Raw genomic sequence first — 21,738 nt, 5'->3', positions numbered from 1 at the left:
TGGCAAGGCATGCTGAAACTTGTAGCAATAGCTGGTGAGGCACATGTCCCCAAGCCTGAGCTACACTGCAGTGCCAAAAGCCATGGCATAGAAGTATGTAAAGGTAATGGTAGGTGTCATCACCGTACTGTTTCTTGGAAATGCCAATACCTGCATCCATTGTAATCTGACATCTCATGAATCAGTTTGAACACCGGCTAGGCTGCTCTTGGCAAGGCGACGTGCATTATCGGAGTTCAAACGGGGCCTGATAGTAGTTGCCTGACGGATGGGACATTCCATTTCCGAAGTTGTGCGGTCAACATTCCTCGATCTACGGTGGTCACCTGTGTACCGGGAATACCTCATGGAAGGCATTGTCACCCACCATGGACACTGCAGTGGCCAACTACGGGTGCTTAATGATCGTGACCAGCAGCATCTGGCCAGAATTGTCCATGGGAACAGACAATAGCGATACTGGCTATAATCACATCCACATTTAATGCAGGAGGTACATGACGCATATCCAGCAGGTCAGTGCAGTGTTCTTTAGCTTCCATAAGATATAGGAGCAAAATCTATATATATACTGTATATGTGCAAAAAATGTTGCATTGCTAGATGACCATTTGTAGCCCTTCATGGACTTTATGTACCCCCACAATGATGAGATATTCTAGCAGGATAATGCACAGTGTCATCAGTCCCAAGATGCCCAGAATTAGTTTGAGAAGCGTTCTGGAGAGTTCCGACGAATGGTGTGGCCACCACGTTTGCCCGACATGAACTCAATCAAGGATTTATGGGACGTGGTGAAAAGGTCCATTTGCAACTAAGATCCTACACCTACAAATATCAGGGAGATGTGGGAAGCTATCCAGACGGCATTGGTCAGCATCTCTCCAGAGGTCTTCCGTCCACTTGTGGAATCAATGCCACGTCGAGTTGCTGCACTCTGAGGGGAGATCCTACACGATACTAGGCACCTATCCCATTACTTTTGCCACTTCAGTTTACAATATCTAGTACACATGACACATAACCTTATATCTTATACAAATCAAACATGACTAAGTACTGTACTATTATTTAGTGGTGGGGAATTTTAAAAGAGGGCTTTTGGAAACACCTTTTAAGGAGTATGTGAATAACATAAAAAAAGCGTCCTTAGGACCCTTCAGATGGTCACACCTCTGCCCTTACAGCTCCCCGGAGCATTCCCAGGATACTCTGGGCATTGCTGTAACACGGAGGGGGTGTGGCCTGCATTGGGCCCGCAAATAATGTTCTATATATCAAAATGGCCCTTGGCAGAAAAAAGGTCCCCACCCCTGCTGTAGTGATCGAAAACACAAAATTGAGGAAAAAGTTGCACAATAGAGTAAAAAGTAAGAAGATTGAGGAAAAAGTACACAAACGAGGGTAAAAATACAGGTCCGATACGAGTGTCTTGTGTCATGCATATACAGTACTTTATATTCTCAATCAAATTCCATTGGTACAAAAATATTGATCCTAAGTGCTAACTGTAGTATACTATAAGCAAAGTAAGATGCAAAATTGAGGAAAAAGTAGCAAAACTGAGGCAAAAGTAGCAGTCTGTGCAAAAAGGCAAAAATACAGGTTCAATATGAGTGACCTGAGTCATGCATAATTATGCTTCATCTGTGACTTTATACTAATTCCTTTGCGACAAGAAACTAATCCTAAGTACTTTGTACACTATTAGGGGTATTCAATATGGGTGCGATAAGTCAGTTTTTGCGTTAATATCGCACTTTTTAACGTTTTGCGTTAATATCACTGGTTTTAGTTTTACACCGTATTCAATATCAAAGACTTATCGCAGTTTTGAAAAGTCTTTGATAAAAAACGGGGATAACTTTTCACCACTAAATAGGTAGCGAAAAAAAGTGCAGAATTGGGGTTTAGTGGTGCAGGTTTAAAAAAAATAGCCTGCACCCTTCAGAATGACCCCTTGAAACGATCTGTGTCAAAAAAAAAAAAAAATCGGGACACCCCAAAAAAAGCACTTTGAATTTGGGGGCCAAAAAAACAAATGTTGGGGAACAAAGTTAAAAAATAGCGAACTTGACTCTGGAGGGGTCCCCAAGTATGCCCCAGGTGTTTTTTTCATTGCAGCTCCTTGCGCAAGTGGGTTTTTCACGATTTTTTCAAGTCTCTTTTGCAACTTTAAAATATGCTGACCCCCATTATCAAGTACCCCAAATTTGCTGGGCATAGTTTTTTTTTGCAAAAAAAGTTCTAAATGCTCTTCTGCACCACTTTCTTCGAAGTCGCATTTATGCACTTGCCGCGGCTATTAGAAACCCCGACTTCCTTCAGGAGTTAAAAATGGGGGTACCCATAGTGATCCCCCATGTCTAGACATCATTAGGGGGTCCCTAGAATATTTCCCGAAAATTTCCGTTTTTGTTAACCTTTAAAAAAAATTTTTTTAAATTTAGAAAAAAAATGACATAAGGTCCCCCTCCCAAAAGCCAAACCAGCCCCAGGCTAGCCAGCCAGTGGTGGTTTCTAAAAATACGGGGAACAAAATGTGTAGGGTTCCACCGTATTTTAGAAACCAACACCAGGCTGCAGGGACTAGTGCTGGTTTTAAATATAGGGGGCAAAAACGGCGCTGACTGTAGAGCGCCCGCTGATTGGCTCCGGCAACTGACAGTTCCCACGTGGTGTGACTCGAACACGTGGGAACTGTCAGTAGCCGGAGCCTATCAGCGACCGCGCTACAGTCAGCGCTGCCGCTGATTGGCTGATGGGACTGCAATGCCCCGTGAAGTCCCGACAGCGGCCATTCGGGAGCTATCTGTATGTGTGACAACACACATACACATAGCTAGTAGCGTGGATCGGGTAACTCGTTTTTTTGTTTTAAAACAACCATGGATTACTGCGGAGACCAGCTCTGGATGTAGGTGAGTATGAAATCTTCCTTGCAGGGCCAAGTTGTAAGGATCTACTGGACAAGGGGACAGAAACTTCTGGTATAGGTAAGTATGTGTGAATGGGTAGGTGTATGTAATAAACTTATACTGGGCACGGTGTGTGAGTTTTGTCTTTTTTTAACTATTTATTTTACAGTGAAATTACAGGTGCCGCATGTCTGCTGGTGCTCGGGAGAGGGGGGACCCTTTTTTGGGGGGTCCCAGACTCCCCCGAGATCACCGGCTTGCGCTGACCGGCTTGGGGTGTAATGCTTTGGACCTGGAGCCCCGGTGATTGGGTCTCCGGGCTGTGGCATTGCACCCCGGTCGGTTGGGTCTGGTGCTGGTCTTAAATATAGGGGGTACCCCACGTCGTTTTTGCCCCCTATATTTAAAACCAGCACTAGTCCCTGCAGCCTGGTGTTGCTTTCTAAAATACGGTAGAACCCTACACATTTCCCCGTATTTTTAGAAACCACCACTGGCTGGCTAGCCTGGGGCTGGTTTGGCTATTGGAGGGGGGAATGTCATTTTTTTTCTAAATTTTTACTGTTTTTTTTTTACAGGTTAACAAAAATGGGAATTTTCGGGAAATATTCTAGGGACCCCCCAATTGATGTCTAGATATGGGGGATCACTATGGGTACCCCCATTTTTAACTACTGAAGGAAGTCAGGGTTTCTAATAGCCGCAGCAGGAAAAAATACCTGGCAAAGCTATTTAAAAACATGACTTTCTTTTGCTGGCAAAAACGGGGTTACCCATAGTGATCCCCAATGTCTGGACATCTTTAGGGGGGTCCCAGGCATATTTCCCGAAAATTCCCGTTTTTTTCCTTAAATGGGGTCAAGGGGCATTTTTAATAAAACAGGGATAATTTTTCAAATCACTATAGCAAGTGAAAAAAATGCAGAATAGGGGTTTGGAGGTGTAGGCTTATAAAAAATAGCCTGTAGTTTTGGGAATGTCCCCTTAAAAGGAAATGTTAAAAAAAAAATGTCCTTTCATTGCGCAAAGTAGCGGCAGGTGCACAAATGCAGAATTTTTAAAAACTTACTTTAGGGACATCAAAATATGCTAGTACCCATTTTCATGTACCCCAAATTTGATGGGACCACTTAAAAAATGAAAAAAATAACCTAAGTGCTCTTCTGCAACACTTCTTCAATGTCGGGAAAAAAACACCTGCTGCGGCTATTTAAATCCCCGACTTTCATTTAAAGGCTAAAACGGGGGTACCCATAGTGATCCCCCATGTTTTTACAACTTTAGGGGGGTCTTACAAATTTTTTATGGAAAAAAATCGTAACTTTACGCAAATCCAACTTCGGAGGTTCCCGTTTTTGATAATTTTATATTGAATACGGGGATAAGCGGGAGCGCGCACCAGACTTAACGCAGAAAAAAATCCTGTAAGTGCAGCCTGTAACTCCCACCCTGCTGTGTGGCATAATGTGTTAGGGGAATTACGGTGTAACATAATGTGCATTGGGAATCACTGTGTGAAATAATGTAAAAGGGGATTACTGGGTGGCATAATGTGTTAGGGGCATTCATGTGTGGAATAATGTGTAAGGGGCATTAATGTGTGGAATCATTTGTAAGGGGCAGTAATGTGCGGAATAATGTGTAATGGGCATTACTGTGTGGAATAACACATATAAAGGGTACTACTGTGTGTTGTGTAATTTAAATTGGGATTACGATTGTGTCCCATCCCCGTGAGACCATGTCCCTTTTTTTGGCCAGGGGGGCGCCAATGCGCTTTCTGGCACAGGGCACCAAAATGTCTAGTTGCGGCTCTGGGGCCAAGCATCTCACTAAAAATTTAAAATAAGCTCAGGAGAAGTTAGTGGACAGAACAGAGAGCAAATTATCACGAGCTTTTGTTGAATAAATAGAACCTGAGCTACAAAAAGAGGATAAGAGACAAAGGGGTACAGATGTGTCTATATACACTTATCCTTAAATCCCGACAAATAGCCCCTTTTGGTGCGCCACGGATATCAAAATTTTGCGCTCTACAAGAGACATTTTTTCCAAATACATCTTTTTCGCATTACAAATGTGACAAAAGTACAGTGCAAGGATACCCTGAATACTAACGCTAGCAATACATGTACTTCTGTGAGTGACTAATATCTAATCTGGGTAAAAAGGTAAAAGACAGAGTTTCTATAGAAGCGATCCGCCCCATGCCTCATACCAATGCAACAATTTATTTGGAACAAAAGTACTAATCTACTGTCAGTGGTACACTGTAAGCAACTTTGTATGATGTTACAATGCTTATAAGACACAAAATTCAGGAAAAGTACAAGTTATCAGTGGCGGATCGTCTAAGTCGCACCAAATGCTAGGTGAAAGAGGACACGTCTGTAAGTGCTCGTTGAGAAGGTGCAGGACATAGGTGTGCTGGTGATGTGGCTATTGAGGGAAAGAGGACACGAGTGAATAGGGCCCTGCTCTGTAGAGTTTACAATCTCAGTACTAGTCTATACTGGTTTTCAGAGACAATTACATAAAGCACCTCATTCAGAGTCTCTTGCAAGATGTGATCGGTCGCTTGCATAAAGGGGCCGGGTATGCAAATCAAGCGATCGCTCTTTGCGCTGTAAGGACGCCCTCTATATCTTAGTGAGCGACGCCAGTTAGCGTACGCTGGAGTATAAAACCTCCCACCAGTCACTCGCAGCACATGTCATCTCCGGGAAGAGTCTGATTGATCGTGAACATCGAGGGCCATCGGAGCTGCTCGCAGCGCTTGGGGTTGACCTAACCTACCCCAAGCACTGCGAGCAGTTCAGGCTGAAAAACAACCAAGTCACGTGTGCGATGACGCTACTTTGCTAATTATGCACGCTCTTTAAATGCCGTTTTGGCGGCCAGACACTCCTGCGTTCGCACAACCACTCCCCCGTTTACAAGCACCTTGCCCTTTTACCACCCACAAATGGCACTATCTGTCACTCAAAGCAGCGACCTGAAAGTGGCTTGCGAGCTAGCAAAATCAGATCGCAACGAATGACTTACGCACGCGCACTGAGAATTATACGCATGCACAGATGTGCGATTATCGCTCCCTGCGAGCAAGCGTGCCCTAACGAGAGACTCTAAATGAGGTCCAAATTGTAAATATTAATCTACATTTAAAGAGACTAAGAGCCACTCTAATTTTATGGCTCCTATGTAATAGCCTGAGTTGCAGTCACCGGTACCATTCAGACAATTTAGAGGGGGCCTGTGCGGCCACGCCCCTTGAGTGGGCAGCACAGCATGTAATAAATGCCCTGGTATTCACAAAGGACCTTTATCATGCTCTCACAATCTTGGAAACACCACCTAGTACCGGGGCACTATACTGTATTGTAGATCTCCTGGCGGCAGTGTCCATGACTTGACCAGCACTCCATAAAAGACACTCAGTGGGAGTGTATGTATGCAGAAGCCATGTGAAAAAGAATATTGCCCATAAAATACATCGAAATAGGTGCATGCTGAAATAATGATATTATTATGAAAAGTATGTATAAACCACCCCAAAGACATAAAGCTTCCATAAGAAAAACATACATGATGGTGCCAGAGCAAATAAAACCATATAAGGCAAACAAGCACAACATATTTTTACTAACCTCAAATTCTCGCCTCTTTTCATAAATTGGAATAAGCATCTTTGAGACTTCAGAGATGGTTTCATATCTCTCTGCTTTCCACAAGCCGTCCACACACTGCTCCAGTAACTCCACCAGCACCTCCTGATGGACAGAAAAACGGTACAAGTGAAAACTACTATTAAGAATTAGGGGTATATTTACTAAAGAGACTGTTTTTTAGAAATGGAGATGTTGCCCATAGCAACCAATCAGACTTTAGCTATTAGCTTCTAGAAGGTGCTAATTAAATGTTAAGTAGAATCTGATTGGTTGCTATGGGCAACTTCTAAAAACTCTCACTTTAGTAAATACACCCCTTAGTGTGATACGTTAAGATACAAATGATATATATCAACCTTCTGACTGACCACTACAAATAAGCACATACAGTCAGGTCCATAAATATTGGGACATTGACAGAATTTTCATATTTTGTCCTTCATTCACCACCACAATGGCTTTGAAATGAAACAAACAAGATGTAATTTAACTGCAGACTTTCAGATTTAATTTGAGGGTAATTACATCCAAATCAGGTGAACGGTGTAGGAATTACAACGGTTTCTATATGTGCCTCCCACTTTTTAAGGAGCCAAAAGTAATGGGACAAACTAAACAATCCTAAATCTAACTTTCACTTTTTAATACTTTGTTGCAAATCCTTTGCAGGCTATTACAGCCTGAAGTCTGGAACGCATAGATATCACCAGACGCTGGGTTTCATCCCTGGTGATGCTCTGCCAGGCCTCTACTGCAAATGTCTTCAGTTCCTGCTTGTTCTTGGGGCATTTTCCCTTCAGTTTTGTCTTCATCAAGTGAAATGCATGCTCAATCGGATTCAGGTCACTGAATTGATTTGGCCATTGCATAACATTCCACTTTTTAGCCTTAAAAAACTCTTTGGTTGCTTTTGCAGTATGCTTCGGGTCATTGTCCATCTGCACTGTGAAGGGCTGTTCAATGAGTTCTGAAGCATTTGACTGAATATGAGCATATAATATTGCCCGAAACACTTCAGAATTCATTCTGCTGCTTTTGTCAGCAGTCACATCATCAATAAATACAAGGGAACCAGTTCCATTGGCAGCCATACATGCCCACGCCATGACACTACCACCACCATGCTTCACTGATGAGGTGGTATGTTTTGGATCATGAGCAGTTCCTTTCCTTCTCTTCTCTTCCCATCACTCTGGTACAAGTTGATCTTTGTCTCATCTGTCCATAGGATGTTGTTCCAGAACTGTAATGGCTTTTTTAGATGTTGTTTGGCAAACTCTAATCTGGTCTTCCTGTTTTTGTGGCTCACCAATGGTTTGCATCTTGTGGTGAACCCTCTATATTCACTCTTGTGAAGTCTTCTCTTGATTGTTGACTTTGACACATATACATCTACCTCCTGGAGAGTGTTTTTGATTTGGCCAACTGTTGTGAAGGGGTTTTTCTTCAACAGGGAAATAATTCTTTTGTCATCCACCACAGTTGTTTTCCGTGGTCTTCCGGGTCTTTTGGTGTTGCTGAGCTCTCCGGTGCGTTCTTTCTTTTTAAGAATGTTCCAAACAGTTGATTTGGCCACACCTAATGTTTTTGCTATCTCTCTGATGGGTTTGTTTTGATTTTTCAGCCTAATGATGGCTTGCTTCACTGATAGTGACAGCTCTTTGGATCTCATATTGAGAGATGACTGCAACTGATTCCAAATGCAAATGTCACACCTAGAATCAACTCCAGACCTTTTACCTGCTTAATTGATAATGAAATAACGAGGGAATAGCCCACACCTGTCCATGAAATAGCTTTTGAGTTGATAGTCCCATTACTTTTGGCCCGTTAAAATGTGGGAGGCACATATTGAAACTGTTGTAATTCCTACACCGTTCACCCGATTTGGATGTAATTATCCTCAAATTAAATCTGAAAGTCTGCAGTTAAAGCACATCTTGTTTGTTTCATTTCAAAACCATTGTGGTGGTGAATAGAGGCCAAAATCTGAAAATTCTGTCAATGTCCCAATATTTATGGACCTGACTGTAGATGCACATTACATACAGTTTGTGCAGTAAACTATTTCTGACACGGCAACTTTCTTTAACACTGTAACTTTTTTAGTTTTTCCTTCAGTGTCCAGGAAAAATAAAAAAAATATCCAAATGAGAGGCTTTTTTGGATGTTTGTATGGGCTTACTAACAGGGGTCTCACGGAGAGGAGCTGCCATATTGTCTACCTTTGGTGCAGGATAAAGGTATTTTTTTGTAATTTTTTATTATATATATATATATATATACATATATATATATACATACACACACACATACAGTGTCAGCGGCTTTGACACTGTAGCGTAGAATTTTGCATGGAGATACAGTCACACACACAATATAGGCATGCCGCATATCAGTTTAATCAGAAGTTGATTGTGCGTCCTACACGCCTAGAAGGGCTGCTTAACGTGCACGGAAGTAAAAAGTATGTGAACACATGGTTACACGTGCACAGAATGGGTCTTACGTCTGCGTAGACCCAAAACCATCGGAATTGTGCTGTAATACCGCCTGGTGCGTCTTTAGATGCCACCATCGGTCGTACCATCGAAAACCTGAACCAGCCCTTTGGCAGTTGCAAAATTTCTGTTTGATTATGTCCCTCAATTTGAATGGTGAAGCGTCTGTGTACTTTAGCAACGCTTGCGACACTCTCATAACACACCCATAAGACGGACCCTCTCCATAAGTCTTAATAGCCACCTCCCAGTCACTGCCCGAGCGCTTTTCCAAGGCATTTCTGGTAACAATCGTCTTAATCGCAACTGTGCCTTTTGTGTACACACTGTGTGATGCATGCGCCGTACAAGTTATTAGGGATTTTCGCGCACAAGCAGGCATTACATGTGGCTCTGAATCAGGCCCCCTTTGCAATAATCCAGCCGATAAACCAGCCTACAGTTGCTTGGTAGAATAATTTCAGCGTGTGTACACGGCACAGTCGGATCGGAAGACTGGATCTGACCTGCTGCACATTTGTTTTTTTCAAAACAAAGAGCCGATATTGTGCACATTTTGTAGTAAGTATGAATTTCCAATCATCCATCCAACATTTCTGCAACAAACAGATCTACTCTGCACACAAATATTTCAGCATTCATTAAACTTATTAATAAGATGTAATTAACAGAATGTTAGTGCTATACCTTTGTTTCTTTAATATCCTTCTTTCATCAAACATAATGGTTTACCAGCCAAAGTAAAATACAATATGTAAATTAGCATGCGCTTTAACTCTCCTTAAAATAAAAAAAATGCTCATAAATACCATAAGATTAATATTACCCAATTGGGACATCATTTAATTAAATATCACACATTAAGATGAATACAAATATTTGTTGATACTTTCACAATGAATAACAGGTCACAAATGTAATGAAATATATCAGTCCCTAATAATTGTTGTATACTGTGGGAAAGGTTTACATTTACGCACTTCTTGGTGAGCAGTACATAAATATATTAACAAATTTTGCAATTGATTGAAAAGTATTGTGTTACTAAAGGTGTTAGGGATAAGAATACTAGAGTTAGTTTAGGCAGTCTAATGGGACTATGGAGTCTATGTACTAAGCCATGGAGAGAGATAAAGTGGAAGGAGATAATGTACCAACCAATCAGCTCCTAACTGTCATTTTTCAAACACAACCTGTAAAGTGACGCTGATTGATTGGTATTTTATCTCCTTCCACTAAATCTCTCTCCAAGGCTCCTAAGAAGGTTTCTGTCTCTCCGTTCTTCCAGCCCACTTTGTTCACAATGTGCTGCTGTCATCATCCTTTGAATCACAGCTTATGTTAATGGAAATTATGAATCCTAACTTAGGCAGCACTGAAGTGCACATATTTCAAATGGAGTCAGCCTACAGTAGATTCTCTGTGAATGGTATTGCTGGTGCCAAATATTAAGAAATCCTCCTAAAAGCTGGACGTGTTTCTGCATGTATCATGCTTTTCTCTACCAGACCCAGCAATATTTTTTTAATACATAGTAATGAAAATGGATGTTTATACGAACCCAATACACAGGGATAGAAATAGAACAAACCACCTTGCTACTAGGGAAAGGGGACTATTAACAAATAGACCCTTGTTTCATTCACTCAAGTAGCACAGTAAAGCAAGGCTGGTCATTGAGATTGAGGAATAGGAGCCAACAGCATAAACAGCTTCAGCTCCAATAATAAGAGATTCCAAATGCAGACATGGGGAACCTGTTAATGTAAATGACTATTATTATTATCATTTATTTATATGGCGTCCGCGGCGTATTACAAAGTACATAAACAAATAGGGGACCAGCGACTAAGAGTACAATACAAGGACATGGATAATATACATTGCTACATAAGCGACCATAACACCCAAATAAGCGACAGAGCTTAAGCAACCAAGCGTTAAGTGCCCTAGTTGGGAGTAAGATGTTCAGATGAAAATAAAGAAAGGAAAATCACAAGAAGGTAGAGGGCTCTGCTCGAAAGAGCTTACATTCTAAAAGGAGAAGGGAAGATAAACTAGTGGGACAGGGAGGAAGCAGCAAGTTAGGAAGAGATTTGGAATGGGGAGAGGTAGAGTGTTCCAAAGGTGGGGAGCAGCACAGGCAAAATCTTGGAGGCAGGATTGGGAGGAAGTAATCAGTTAACATGAGTGGTGGCGTGCATTTGTTGAATGAAGACGGCGGACAGGAGAGTGAAGGGAGATGAGGTCAGAGATGTAAATGGGAGAGGAATGGGTGAGGGCTTTGTAAGAGAGTGTGAGAACCTTGAATTGGGTTCTGAAAAGGAAGGGGAGCCAGTGGAGGGCTTGTAGGAGAGGAGAGGTAGATGTAGAGCGTTTGGAGAGGAAGATGAGTTGAGCAGCAGTTGCTTGTAGTGAAGAGATTTTGAATTTACATTTCTTGATTATACTTTGTCCAAATGTTTGGTTTTAGGATGGTTTGAAGTTAGAGAGTTCTCCTTCTGTTTAACGCCGGTATAACACCGAAATTAGGTAAAAAATGTAAAGTGCACTTTTAAATTACATTTTATGCACCAGCAGCCAAAGGCTTGCAGCCTAACAATGAAACTTAAATAGTGATGGCTGGCATGTGTATGCAATGATTACAATCAGCCCCCAATACCCTCCCACTAAAATAGCTAGCAATAAATTTCCTAACACAAACAAGCAATGAATAACACAAAGCTAACAACTTGGTCTAGTTATCAATACACTGTGCAAATAGTTCATAAAGAGATATTCTGCAGCAATGATGGAATTTAGATTATCTAATAATCAATACACTGTACAAATAGTTCAGAGAGATATTCAACAGGAATCAACAGTGCCGTAAATAGGGGGCGCAGTACAGACCTATCAATTTTCTGTTTAAAATCATTCTCACTTGTAGCTTCCTCTTCTGTTATCCCCGGCATCTCCTGGCCATCCCCATCTACTCCTAATCCATCTTGTCAACTCCCCAAGCACCTTCAGTCACATCCTCTTTTATTTAACACACACATTTCAAAACCGATCACCTCTTACATGGCAGTCAGACACCTTACACATTGAGCTATCTAACCCACAATTTCTGATAGCAGCACTGAACACAGCCACCGATTCCCGACCCAGGCGTTACCAGCACACCTTGAGTACCCCTGCCGGTGAGTTCAGCTGCTGGCGCAGGGTACATACACACAGTGGTGTAAATTCATTCCAGACGCCCGGAGGCAAGTTATAATTTGGGGCCCCCCGTCACAGCCGCTGACACTGTAATGCAGCAATTTGCATGCAGACAGGCTATAGATAGACGAAGGCAGCAGTTGATGGTCTGACATGGAGCTCTCCACTAGTGTATGGTGGCTTCTCAGGTGCCGGGAAGGGATGCCATGTATTGGGCAGTTGTGTTGGTACATGCCAGGTACATAGTTACAGCCCTAAGTGAGGTGAATATGTTGTGGTCAATGGAGGTGCCCCTTCAGAACTGGAGCCCGAGGGCAAGCGCCACCATTGTCTCCCATAGTTCTGCCCCTGCATACACAGATCTCCCCACTGTTGATATTTACTGCATATACACTACAGGCAGCACTCTTTCTATATCTTCAGTCTGTGATCTACACTGCAGGCTCCAGGCTTGTGCACTGCTGTTCTGATAGACAAATCCTGCTACAGGTGCAGCTTCACCAGCGCTCTCCTACATCTAGAGCTGGTTATACTGCATAATTATTGGATTCACACTGTATTTGGCAGTGACACCTGTATAACAGTGGCACAACAGGATCAGTAATCCATCATTGTACGGGACAAATCAGATTAGTCATGGCCCTTCCCCATGAATCCACGCCCCTTTTTCGGACGCACGTCTTATGTCCCTATTTAAAAATTGTGTGTTGGGCACCAATGCTCTTTCTGGCCCAGGGCACTAAAAGGTCTAGTTACGGCTCTGGGAATTATTACTTACATTTTGGACTTGAGATTCCAGAAGGGATGTAGAAAAAGGAGACAACTATGAATTTAGGTTACACAATTTTGACAAGATCCATTTCATATCTTAGGCCCTCATTCAGAGCCGTACGCTCTGAGCAGAGCGCACGCTCTGAATGAGGGCCGCCCTCCATAATTATGGAGCGTCCTCCTGGACGCTCGTATAGCTGTGGGTCACCACCCACAGCCTATACGAGCGTGCAGTTTGATGGCCGCGATGGTCGTGACCATCGCGACCATCGCCACTGCGAGCCGGAGCGATTTTGGCTCTATCAGAGCCAAAATCACTCCCACTGACATCACTAGTGATGTCAGTGGGCCGGCTTCTGACGGTAGGCGTTCCCTTGGGAACGCCCCCGTCAGGGAGGCACGCCCACCAAAGCGGGCGTGCTGTCAATCAACATCGACAGCACACCCCCTGTGATCAGACACAACGAGCGAAGGAAAGTCCTTCGCTCGTCGCGTCTGGCGCATGCGCACGACGGAGCTCCCTCCGTCGTGCGCATGCTCAGTGCAGACCATCGACCCACTTGCGAGCGGACAGCCGCTCGCGAGTGGGTCTGAATCAGGTCCTTAGTGTTTACTTTGTGTAATTATTAACAAGTTCCTATTATGTGTGGTCTATTTGTTATCTAACTTCCTTCTCTGTGCCTGGAGAGGAAGACAGCAGCAGCAGTGTCTGACCTCTTTACTGTTTGCCACTTACTTACAAAGCCACAGTGGGCAATGTTTTGCTCTGTTTTTTTCTTTTTAATGTCTGTTTCACAGACATTGTGTTGTGCAATGCTGAAAGTTTAACAGTTTCCCATAGACTCTGTACCAATCACTCTTCGAAACAGTTCGCTTATGTACCAACATATTGCAGAAAAGCAGTCTTTTATCACATCATACAATTATGTGATCTGTAGAGAGATAAGACTTGATATCCAAGGCAATTGCCATTTAAGGAATTATTGGGTATGTCTTGTTACAGCGTGTTTTGGATTTTGTTTTTTAATGCAGCATCTAATGAACAAATTGCATTTCTTTACCAAGATAATACATAGCGACCTTCATACTAGACTGCTTCACATAGTGTTAATTTTCAAGTGAGGATTATTTTAGGTTGAACATATGCAAAGATGATTATGAGTATGTCTAAAAGCTGGGTACACACTGTGCAATTATTACACACCACCCAGGGACTATTATTGTTTAAAGCTCTTTCGGATCTGCTGTCATTGTGCTGAAAGTGTAGTGCGTACATGATAAATCCAACTTTTACGCCCGACACTTCATTTAAAAACGTCACATTTGAAGATATTTAGGAGAGGTAATCCTTTAGATTGCAAAGATAATTGAGTAGTGTGCACACTGGAAATAGGATGTTCTCAGGATAGTTTTATCTGTCAGAAAATAAAAAAAACATGGCTCGTTTCTCATATCTTTCAGGTGTGTACCTAGCTTTAGTGACTGAAAAAGTACACTTGAAAGTGTTGCCCATATCAGGCATGTAGGCGATGTGTTGTAATGATATGTTGCATCACCATACACACTGCCTAATCTATTGTACGATGGTGCGATATATCGCTACATGTTTAATGTAAACTATACAGCATATCCGTCACATCTTCCCATTTGATGTGCAGCAGGGTGCGATGGTCATTTCGATCCATTGCGAACAATATATCTTATAGTGTGCACCCAGCTTGAGTTTGGCTACAATGAGTGGATCCATTGATGCTGGTTTTTATGTAGTATGTATACCTTAAGCATATATGTAAATATACATAATAGAACAAACAGAGCAGTTTTAGGGCCTGATTCAGAGGTGGATGCAGTGTTTATGTCACACACAGTTGGCCGATGTTGTAAGTCTACACGTGTCCAAGTCGCACCATGCATGCATCCCGTTGGTTACCACATCGAGACGAAGAACAATTCTGGACACAAGAGCTGTGGATGTCAGTGGGAGTTCCTGGGAGACAGCATGGAAGTGGCTAGCGTATTGTTGGTGCATTGAGAAAAATTGCACTTGCTATGGGGCTGGTGCAAATTTCGATGGTGCGTCCGATGGTACACTGATGGTTTGTCTAAATGCACACAGATTGGCATCGCTGCAAATGGGCGACTCAGTATGAAAAGAATGGGCCACAGCATTAGCATTTGTAACACTCATGTAAGCAGCAGGGTATAAGCAACCCAGGGCGGGATGTACTAAACATTGCATCCGTGATGCCGTACATACCGCTAATTATCAGGTACATACGGGTGATAATATCGGCGGTATGTACCTAGAAAAGTTGTTTCCGCAGAACTGCCACAATGTAGGGAGCACAGTTACCGAGCACATCTCTATACTTACCAGTCACAGTACAATACGCTCACTGGCCCCACATGTGCGCAGTAGTTTACCCATGTGGGAATGAAGTGACGTCTATCCAGCTTAGGTCTCCATTTCAGGGTATAGGGTAACGCCATCTCAAGATGGCATTACCTAGCTACAAGAACTTTTGCTTTTTGTCACTAAGTAAATTCCAGCATTGACAAAATCTGTATCATTGCGATAAGCAGCAGAGCCGTAACTAGACTTTTCAGTGCCCTGTGCCAGAAAGAGCATTGGCGCCCCCTCATTTTTCAAAGGGACATAGGCCCTGATTCAGAGCCGGACGCTCTGACAGAGCGCTCGCTCTGAATCAGGGCCGTCCTTCTGAATTTTAGAGCGGCCTCCTGGCCGCTCGTATAGCTGTGGGTGACCACCCACAGCTATAGCGAGCGGCCAAAAAGATGGTCGCGATGGTCAAGACCATCGTGAACATCGGGCTTGCGACGAGACCCTTGTGGTAGGGTCTAGTTGCCGCAAGCCCTGGAGTGCTTTTGGCTCTATCAGAGCCAAAAGCACTCCCACTGACATCACTTGTGATGTCAGTGGGGCCGGGCCCAGACGGTAGGCGTTCCAATGGGAACGCCTCCGTCTGGCCAGCCACGCCCCCGGCACGCCCACCAAAGGGGGCGTGCTGTCACTCACCATCGACAGCACGCCCCCTTTGTAGCGAGACCCATAGCGACAGCTTGCCCGTCATTATCCTTGTCTCACGCATGCGCACGACGGAGCCGTATCCGTCGTCACTGGGCCAACATCGACCCGCTTGCGAGCACTCAGCGCTCGCGAGCGGGTCTGAATTAAGCCCATAATGCATCCAATAAAGCCATGGGGAAGGGCCAGGGAAGAGAGGCCAGGAGATACTGGGGATGAAATAAGAGGAAGCTACAAGCAAGAACGATAATAAACAGAAATTTGACAGGCCCAAACCCCACCCCCTGCCCTGTGGTGCCCTGTGCGCTGGAATTATGCACTCCCATTAAACGCCCGTTTTGACCTAGCTACGGCCCTGGCAAGCGGTGCTACAGATTGTTAGTTAACACAAACTATTAATAAGTAGCTCCACATCATCTCAATTTGAAAATTACAAAGAAAGGAAGTAAAACAATATATTTCCACATTTAAAGGTTATCACAAAAGAGTGTTAATGTAGAAATGTTGCTTTGCAATTAGGCAACAACTTCTATACTGGTCACCTTTAAATAGTGAATGCAAAAATATCTGTAAAAATGCAGTCTATAAAACATTATAAACTAGTGACCTCACTACAGTATATGACACAAAGGGGTATAGTTACTAAAAGTCGATTTTAATCAATTCCAAATTGATCTAAATCGATCAACATCAATGTTTCTGGGACTAAATCACACATTTACTAACAGACAATTTTATATTTGGTTTTTTAAGTGTTAGTAAAGGTGTGATTTAGCCCCAGAAACGTATCATCTATGTTGATCTATTTGAAATCGATTAAAATCGACTTTTAGTAAAAGCTGCAGGAGGCGTCTTAGGTATAAAATACACCCACTATCGGCTACTCTGACTCGCTATTTCATGTTATTGGACATCTGAGTAAATCTCAGGTTACTCGGGACATCCAGAAAAATCATGCTGCCGGGACTAGTGAAGCTGCGCCAAAGGACACGGGGCCTGCTTCAGAGCCGGACGCTATTTGCGCTCGCTCATTCAGAAAAAGGGTCCGGATATTTAAATAGAACGCTCGCTCTTTGCGGTCTGTTGACGCCTCTATGTCTGAACGAGCGAACGAAACATGCGCTCGCTATTTTGTAAAGACGCCCACTGGCCGCTCGCATCATACGTCATCTCCGCTATTTATTAGATTAATCGAGTACATCGAAAGGCGTATGAACTGCTCGCTATTTTTGTGGTAGCATTTTCCTACTGCAATCATGCGAGCAGTTCAGGCTAAAAGACAACCAAGTGACGTGGTCGATGACGCTGCTTTGTTAATTATGCACTCCCATTAAACGCCCGTTTTGACCGTTTGGCACGCCTGCATTCGGATCTTTGCTCCCCGTTTTCAAGCACCTTCCCCTGTTACCACCCACGAATGCCTCATCCTGTCACTCAAATTAGCAGGCATTCGCTATTTTGCGAGCACACGATTTCCGACCGCACTGACTGGTTGGCGCATGCGCATTACAACCCATACGCATGCGCAGATGTGCGAACATCACTCGGAGCGAACGAGCGGCCGCTTACGAGCGGCTCTGAATCAGGCCCACAGTCACTTGTTTCGGCATGCCCAGAAAACTGGGCAGACACCTCCCGTTTTCTGCAACGCTCCCCGTCCCCAAACACCAGCAGCAGTTCAAGGATGCAGCAGCTTTTGGAGCACTGCGACTGACGTAGCAGGACCTAATCTGCACATGCGTAGTGCGGCTCCTGCGCAGATCAAAGAACATTGGAGAATTACTTAAATATTGCATTTTGCGTAAATCTCTGAATTGGGCTCTATGTACCTGTAAAGCTTCCTCATATCTCCTAAACCCTAGATTTGTTCTTCCACGGTTCATCCTCAATGTCAATTCATTAGGTACTTTCACTTGGAAGCTGTTACTTCTGCACATCTGAAATGTTCTTACCACTTCCTCTCACAGTGGTGGGAGGGGAATTTCTGATACTGTCTTGCTGTTACAGTAGAATAAGGTTGTAAATGATCTCTGAACTATCTTTCATAAGGAACAAACTAAATGCCATGAATACTCCCAAACCAAAAAGATTTGCAAGCTAACACCCTTCCCATCAATACATCAAACACAGCATCCTCACCGTCCCCCACAATGTCTAAGGACCGGATTCAATTAGAGACGAAATCGGGCGATTTTGCCCAAAAAAAACGGGAGGGTCGTAAAGAAATAGGCAAAAAAGTTAGGAATTTGCGTCTGTACCCCAAAAAATGGCTGACATCGGAATTTATTTAGTGTACGATTGGCTGTAATAAAAGTATTTTGGGGACTTAAATTGCGTCGGCAGTAATTTGCGTATACAAAATAACGTCAAAACGCAATTTTTTTTCCAGGACATTACTGTTCCACGTAAATTGGGGTTACGTTAAAATGGGTGCAAGTATATTTTCGTGTCGTAAAAGCGCAATTTTAAAAATTGTTAAAAAAGCACCTGCTGCAGCCACGCGTGATGTTTATAACACTTGACACATCCATACCGCCCCCCGAAAAACCAATTTTCAACACGTCTTTTTTTTTTCACCAAAAATTTGTCCGGTTGTTTTTTTTGCCAAAGTATACAATTTAGGATTTTTTGGGGGGGTAATTTATCATTAGGGGGGTGGGTGTCCAAAGGGTTCTGAAAGAAACCCCCACATTTTTAGGCAAAAATAGGGATTTTGCATTGTTTTTCACCTGGTCTGAGATGGTGAAAACCTTTCGCCTATTTTTTTCCTCCCATTTTCACCTGTTTTTTTTTGGGGGGGGGGAATCAGCCAATTTTGCCTCTAATTGAATTCGACCTTAAGTATTTTTGTGTTTTTTTTTTTTATTGATCATGTGATTAAAGAAAAATTCTGCATAGTGTCATACTAACTGATGTAGCCACATCCTCTACTGGTATCAAACCATACTATAATTCCTTGAACTTTCAGTGATTGTTGTGGTTGAATTTGTGCTCAACTACATGCCCCTTATTTTTCACTGCAGCTGTATTCAGCCTCAATAGGGGGGCTTACTTTAATACCCCACAACAAGCAATACTGTTGTTAGTGGTACGTAACCTGCCCCTCTACCCTTCAATGTGGACCCATGAGTCACTCTTCTTTCTACATAAGAAAACTGATTTCATATCTAATATTTACAGTAACTAAACTTTCCAACTTCAACTTCTCATTCATGATGTGTTCCAGCAGTACATTAGGGAGACCCATCTGATTTGGGGACTATAATGGTTTGCGGACTCTGAATGTGGCTACATGAGAAGTTTGTTATTGTTAATAACTGTTTTATTGCGTGATCATTTGCTTATGTACTTTGTAAGGTGCTGCGGAACCCTTGTGGCGCCATATAAATAAAGGATAATAATAATAGTAAAGTGGATAGAGCTTCATGATAAAGTGGGCAAAGTTGTTGCTGAAGGCACATGCCACTGGTGACAGATAGATATAAAAAGACAAGCGTCTAAAAAAATTAAGAATTTCAAAGCAAATTGCTTGCAAGGATAGAAAAAAACATATAAACTACTTTTTAAAATAACTAAAATCAAATATTGTCCTGTACATTTATATGTTACTGATTAGTGCATCAGCTCCCAGTAACTTTTTATGCATACTAACAATAAAGCCTATATTAAAGTGATATATTTCCTTCCTTGTTTCCAAAACTGGAAAAGACCAAAGAAAAGCCTGGGACTGAACAGATGGAACCCCACCCTCTGGAATTTTCTTGTACCCAGAGAGAAGCATCTACAGGGAAGAGCTAGAGAGTGTTGTATAAAGACAAATCAGTAGGGAGGAACACAGTGGGACCAGTGTTCGCAAAATACGCACTATAGCACATTTTTACGTGCTACGGGAAGTTGGGGACCTAGGACGTCATTCAGAGTCGGTCGTTGCGGCCGCACGGTCGTAAGGGAAAAGGGGCCGGATATGCAAATGATGCACTCGCAAGTTGCGTCGCTAAGATGAGATCGTTAGCTGAATGACCGAGGGTAAGAAGCGGTCGTAAGACTAAAACACACCCCCTTCTCGATCACAACACACGTCATCTCCTGTGTTATAAGGATTAATCGCGACCATCGGGACCCATCGGAGCTGATCGCAGTGCTTAAGGCTGACCATACCCTCTCTTAAGCACTACGATCTAGTCAGTGTAATAACCTCCCATGTCACATGTGCCATGACACTACTTTGTTAATTATGCACTCCCATTAAACGCCGTTCGCATAGTCAGGCACGCCTGCGTTCGGATCTCCACGCCTCCGTTTTCAAGCACCTTCCCCTGTAACCACCCACAAACGCCTCATTCTGTCACTCAAACTAATGACCTGGCTGTGTTCAAGGGGAGAGAAATTTCTGATCGTAACAGCTAGCTTGCGCACGCGCATTGCGAATTTTACGCATGTGCAGTTTAGCGAACATCGGCTGCGTACGACCGAGCGGCCGCAACGACCGACCCTGAATGAGGTCCCTAGATTTTAAAACTGACTGGGTCCCGCAGGACGCGCTGTGTGCAGTGCCGCAACAGCCAATCATCACCGCCGCCGGCAGATTCTCACCAACCTATTGCTGCCAGCAGCGTCTCCTCCCCCGCTTGGACAGAGACGGGCTGACTGGAGATGGATGCGAGAAGTTGAACTACAACTTCCAGAATCCCCGTGTCCGCCTTCTGCAGCTGCCACTCTCCGCTAGTGCTCAGGAAACCTAGTCTAAGAAAACTCTTGCAGCACAGCCCGCCCTTTTCTCCCGCAGGGGCGTTGTCATGGATAACGCTGCCGGTGACTCCCAAATCGATGTCCGGTAATTTAGTCACGCAGCTATACGTTTCGGGTGTGTGCATTTGTATTTCTAGTTACCTGACAATAGCTGGTTTTACTTTGCAAAAAATATATATTTTTTTATTTTGCACATATTGTCTGTGGCCCGCTACTAGCCGGCTGTGTTGCCCCTTCTCCGGGTATTACTGGCCAGCTGTGAGCCCCCCACCTCCTAATCCTGACTACGTAACTGTATGCATTCCTATACTAACCCGACTGTGTAGCTGTGTGTATTTCCCAGTTACCCACTTTACCCCCAGCACTGCCTGTCCCTAATCTCCCCCTTGCCCCCAATACTACCCCAGCTATCTACCCTTGCCCCCTCCCTACCCTTAGTACTGCCTGCCCCTAACATCTTCCTTGCCTCCAGTACTGCCCCAGCTGTTAACCACTCTTTCCCCCTTCCTAACCCTAGCCCTCTCCTTGCTCCCAGCACTGCCGCAACTGCTGACTGCACTTACCCCTCCCACCGCCAGCTCTGCCTCCCCTAATTCCCCTCTAGCCCAAGCTATTTTTCCCTGTCTTTACACCAGCTTTACCCCAACTGCTGCTTGCCCTTAACCCCCTGTACCCCAACTGCTGCTTGCCCTTAACTCCCTGTATCCCAACTGCTACCTGCCCCCAATACTGCCCCAACTGCTACCTGCCCCCAAGACTGTCCCAACTGCTGCCTGCCCTCACCCTCCATAATATGTGAAGGGACCCAAATACAGTGTAGTAGGACCCCAATTTTTCCAAGTGAGGGGTCTCTGGGACGCACAATTTTTTTCGCTCAGCGCAAT

General features: G+C 43.6%; 1 protein-coding gene across 1 annotated transcript in view; it reads right to left on the bottom strand.

Annotated features, from left to right (window-relative positions):
• Positions 1-21,738, bottom strand: part of DOCK11 (dedicator of cytokinesis 11) — a 362,537-nt gene that overhangs the window by 117,447 nt on the left and 223,352 nt on the right. The window contains exon 47 of the mRNA XM_088453072.1: positions 6,566-6,688. Coding sequence (XP_088309198.1) covers positions 6,566-6,688 — 123 coding nt within the window. The remainder of the gene's footprint in view (positions 1-6,565; positions 6,689-21,738) is intronic.

This window comes from Taudactylus pleione, unplaced genomic scaffold (assembly GCF_031769625.1).
Source record: "Taudactylus pleione unplaced genomic scaffold, aTauple2 ptg000039l, whole genome shotgun sequence".
Taxonomy (NCBI): Eukaryota; Metazoa; Chordata; class Amphibia; order Anura; family Myobatrachidae; genus Taudactylus; species Taudactylus pleione.
Note: the sequence above shows the minus strand (reverse complement) of the source record. Positions and strands in the feature narration are given on the sequence as shown.